General features: G+C 46.2%; 1 protein-coding gene across 1 annotated transcript; it reads right to left on the reverse strand.

Moving 5' to 3' along the window:
- Nucleotides 1–1,287: 1,287 nt before the first annotated feature.
- On the reverse strand, nt 1,288–2,224 carry LOC120293551 (ethylene-responsive transcription factor ABI4). Its single transcript, XM_039313220.1, has one exon. It carries the CDS (start codon nt 2,119–2,121, stop codon nt 1,387–1,389), a length of 735 nt encoding a protein of 244 aa, XP_039169154.1. The 5' UTR covers nt 2,122–2,224; the 3' UTR covers nt 1,288–1,386.
- Between the last annotated feature and the right edge of the window lie 2,482 nt (nt 2,225–4,706).

Consider the following 4,706-nt stretch of genomic DNA (forward strand, 5'->3'; position numbering starts at 1 on the left):
ATTATTGTTATTTAATTGGTGATTAGAGTTTGGAAAGGTTGTTGGAGGAAGAGAGGATCATAGAAAGTGAAGAAAGATTGACGATCTTCCCTCAATTTAGGGATTTCCAAGGCCCCATCTTATCAGGACTTGCTGGGTCGAATTTGGGGTGGCCCGACTGGTTCGGTTCGGTTTGGCTCGGCTCGGCTTGATTTCTCATGGGTTTTCTTTAAAAGCAGTGAGATCATCCTTGTCGACTGAACTCATCAAAACCATTTTGGGATAGAGGCATCGACAATCCATTAACCTCTGTCAAATATTCAATCAGACCTCCGTCATTGAAGGACGGTCTCTTCTGCCATTCTTTTGATTTCCCGTAAGTGGTGTTGAGTTAGTGACGACATGGATTGCCACATCAATCATTTTCTATATGCTTTTAGGCTCGAAAGTTAATATAGGACAAGAAGAGGAGGCTGATGGCGCGATGACCAAGTCAACCAAATAAAAAAGTTCACGGATCTAATTGAACAAAATAAAATTAGAAGTCACTCGCGATCAGTCCTGTCTTAATTTGACGGTGGATTGCTTGGAAAAGATTTTTCATAAATTCATAAATTTTTATTTTTTTTTTTTTTTTTTATGAAAAAATTTGGTGGGTGGCAATAAATTCGAGGGGGCGAACGTGAAAACCGGTGCCCCGGGATTCCAAAGCGGAAAAAGCGGAGCGCGAGACAGCGACCCGGAGCCGGCAGCACGAGCAGCGGCGCCCCATTTCCTTGACAAAACGCGCCCCTCCCCCGTCTTTTCTTTTCAATTAATTAATTAAATCAACAAATGGAATTAAATTAAATTAAATCGATTAAAGCCGCTTTTATCTCCCATCGCGTCACGCCCACCCCCGGGCCCCGGCCCGATGACGTCACGCCGAGGAATTAAATCGAAATTTAGATCAAATCACGCGGAACGTGCGACGACGCGCTGCGCCCGAGCGTGGCCCCCACGCGCTGCCCACATCCAACCACACGAACTGCCGGAACAAATAATAATAAAAAAATGGAAAAAAAAATAGAAAACATGGAAGCTGGATCCATAGATCTGTCTGTCCGTCTATCTATCTATCTATCCATTCGCTGAAAATTATTTTTTTTTCTAAATGTTAATTTTTATTTTATAAAAAAGAGCGCACACGCTTGCTGGGAGCGGCGGCCGGCGTCGCCGATCGACCGGCCGGCCGCCGCCCGGACGGGGCGGCGAGATGATTTCCAGCTGAGTAAGCAAAGCGAAGCGTAGCGGAGCGGAACGAGTAAGGAAGAAAAATCAAATCGCCGATCGTTTTTCCACGTGGAAGAGAAGAGAGAGACCTCCAAAAAAAGAGAGAACATTGTATTTACAGAAACGGGCTTCATTTCATCCGAATTTTCTTTTTTGGCCCATCCTCTCTCTATCTCTCTCTCTCTCTCTGTCTCTTTCGCTCTCTACAGAAGGATGAGAGTAAGGAAAAATGGAGGGGGAAGGGGGACATGATAGTGACGTCACAGCCATAGGGGAGGCGGCTCGTTCAGGTCGATGGGCAGTCCGCGCGTGGGCATCCCCAGGAACGACGCTCCGACGGGGCCTTCGGCCGCGATCACCGGGACTCCTACGCCTCCAGCTCCGCCGCCGCCGACCACCGTGACCTCGCGCTTGACGCCGTCGCCGCAGCTCAGGACCGCGGTGGGGAGGAGATCGTTGAAGACGAACCGGCGGGGGTGGGGGTGGGGGTGGGGGTGTTGATGGTGGTGGTGGTGGTGGTGGTGGTGGTGGGGCGAGGCGGGGGCCACCGGGGGTGGTGGTGGGGAAGTGGTCGGAGGGGAGGTTGAGGTCGAGGGAGAGGGCGGAGGCGGCGGCGGCGGCGGAGGAGGCCGGAGGGGGAGGCGGGGCGGGAGGAGCTGGGAAGTTGGTCTTGGCCTTGGTGCCGCGGAGGCTGCGGGCGGCGCCGTCGTAGGCGAGGGCGGCCTCCTCCGGGGTGTCGAAGGTGCCGAGCCACACCCGGGTCTTCTTCCAGGGGTCGCGTATCTCCGCCGCGTAGCGCCCCCACGGCCTCTTCCGGACGCCCCTGTAGTGGCCCTCCCGGGGCGCCGACGACGGCGACGGCGGCGACATGGCGGCGGCGGCGGCGGCGGGTGGAGGGAGAACTGCAGCAGCGATCGGTGGGTAGAGAGAGAGAGAGAGAGAGAGAGAGAGAGGAAGTGGGAGGGAGAAGAGGAGAAAAATAGTGGGGGAGAGAAGGAAGGGGAGAGTGTGGGGGCGTATAAAAGGGGGGGGAGGGGGTGGGGCCCACGTGCAGTTCCGCACACCCGTAATCGTCGGCTGGGGACGGCAAATCAGCCTCGTTTCATCGCACGAAACATCCTCAAAAGGCATGCCCCCCGGAATCCCGTTCCGCTCGCCATTTCCACCGCGCTCCGCTTTGCTAACTGCTCCGGCGACCTATAGCGACAGGCGACCGGTTCCCGATTCGGTCCAATCGAGATTGGCGATCAGCTCGATTCAGTTCTCGAGCAATCTAGTGGAATCAAAAACTGAATAGCCAAGAGACCAATTTTATTATTAGGAATCGAGGTTCAGACTAGCACTCTTGATAACCGAATTCAACTGGCCAATTCGGTCCGTCAAATCTAGGTTGTTTCTAGTTGGGTTGGTTCATATTGCTTACGCTTACTTATAGCTAAGCTGGCCCCACCCTGCCCCCACCTCAATGAGTATATTACATGACAATGGCATACGATATGACTAACCAATCAAAAGCTAGATTCATATACGCGTGATTTTGAGCACAACAAGACTCGCCATATGTAACAAATAAGGGTATGCAAAAGAATCACCAGGAGTTGGATTAGATCGCCCAAGAATCATTGGTTCTTAGACCCTAGTTCCAATTTATTGGAATAGGTGGGCGTTAATTCCATTTTCAGTTTCAAGTATGGAATCACCCACTTGTGCTCGACCAGACATATATATTTAATTTTTAATTTTAAAAAATAAAAAAATCCTATATTTCTAGGCTATTAGCTAGCTTATTTTTGTCCGTTTATAACAAGTTTTTTTTTTTTTAGTGTGCTCTATTGCTTACACACTTCCCCACGTATTAGTATTATTGGTTTATTAGCTCTAATTGAGAGTATCTTTGATGCGGTAATTCCGTCATATAATTTTTTGTTGCATATTATAATGCCAACACGTGAAGTTTGGCGAGACTAGCTTTATGGACCTCGCTCGGAAATTGGATCGGGTCGACGGTCTAATTTTCAAGTGAATTCATGAAATCAAGTGGTGGTTTATGATTCTAATTTTTTAGAATCAGTCTTTAGTTGTCAATTCCCTATTTTAGAACCATACTTAGCCTTAGTGAGAAGGATGATTGGTCGGTTACATTATAAAGTAATTGTGATGCGGGACGTTCTTTGCAAAACATAAATTTGCTCTCAAGAAAAAATCGAGAAATCAAAATGAAAATTAGCCAAAGATAAAATAATAATAATAATAATAATAATAATAATAATAATTGGTGGAACGTTTCAAAACGGTAGTACCAAAAACCAGAGTAATCAGAGGTGAATTCTGTTTTGCCCCCCCAGCCCCTTTTTTATTTTACTCGTTTTGCTGTCGGACTGCAATTTTCGAAGCCACGAACGCGCCGATCCGCCGTCCGATCCACGCAGCTAGCAGCAGCAGCACGGCGCGGGAAACGAACGGCCGCGATGCGGACAGAGCAGCGCACGTGGAAGCCGCCGCCTGATTAGACGTGAGGGCGGAGGAGGTCATGTGACTGCTCCACGCCCCGCGCAGAGGAGGGATGACGTCAGCCCTATTCCCCCCCACCCCTCCTCCCTCCTCCCGCTTTCAGCGTTTGTACGGCGCTGGTGAGCGGCGTCCAGCTCTTTTCCCAGACCCTCCTTTTTTTTTAACTTTATATTTTCTCCATCAAAAACCCCAAAAAATATATATATTATTAATAAAAATAATAAAATAAATAACCATGTTGAGACAGGTGATGCCGCGATAATTAATATCTGGGGCTGATTATAATTTCCTTTTCGGCTATTATATAGATGTATTTACTGATATCAAATTATCCGTGATTAAAAATCCGTTCGTTACGTGTCGATTTAATTATACCGGTCTCTGTACGCTCTAATTGACTCGCGTTCATTGCATTGATTGTCGGCTTAGTTTTATATAAAATCGGACACTGTAACTCGTTCTTATATTATAATATCTACGTCGTTATCATTGATATTAGGCAATTGTCTTTTTTTTTTGCTATTTAAAAATGCAAGGAGGGTAATTTTGGAATTATGTTTTTCTTTTGGCGAAAATGCTAACTTAATTTAATAAAGTAAAGCGAAAACCCTAAACTGATAAATCTCAAATTGATACACTGATAATAAATTTTCATTTCATTAATTTATGTTAAATTTTATAATTAAGTTGCTAAATTAGATTTTATGTGGATGGTTGACAAATATATCGATTTAGGATTTTACTTTTCACTTATCATAACTTCATAAGTTTGTGTTTTTTACGATACTAGTTCAATTAACGAAAATTAACGTAGGATAAACTTGTCATGAACGTATTAGTTTAGTTTTTTTATGATATTAACTCTAAAGGAAATAAGATATGTGGTAAGTCTTTTAAAATCCCCACGGGGCAATAAGAGAGCACAAATTTGAATATTTTCAATC

This window comes from Eucalyptus grandis, chromosome 5 (assembly GCF_016545825.1).
Source record: "Eucalyptus grandis isolate ANBG69807.140 chromosome 5, ASM1654582v1, whole genome shotgun sequence".
Classification (NCBI taxonomy): Eukaryota; Viridiplantae; Streptophyta; class Magnoliopsida; order Myrtales; family Myrtaceae; genus Eucalyptus; species Eucalyptus grandis.

Bases quoted from the DNA above. Each gene is read 5' to 3' on its own strand.
- LOC120293551 (XM_039313220.1), bottom strand. From the start codon at position 2,121: ATGTCGCCGCCGTCGCCGTCGTCGGCGCCCCGGGAGGGCCACTACAGG.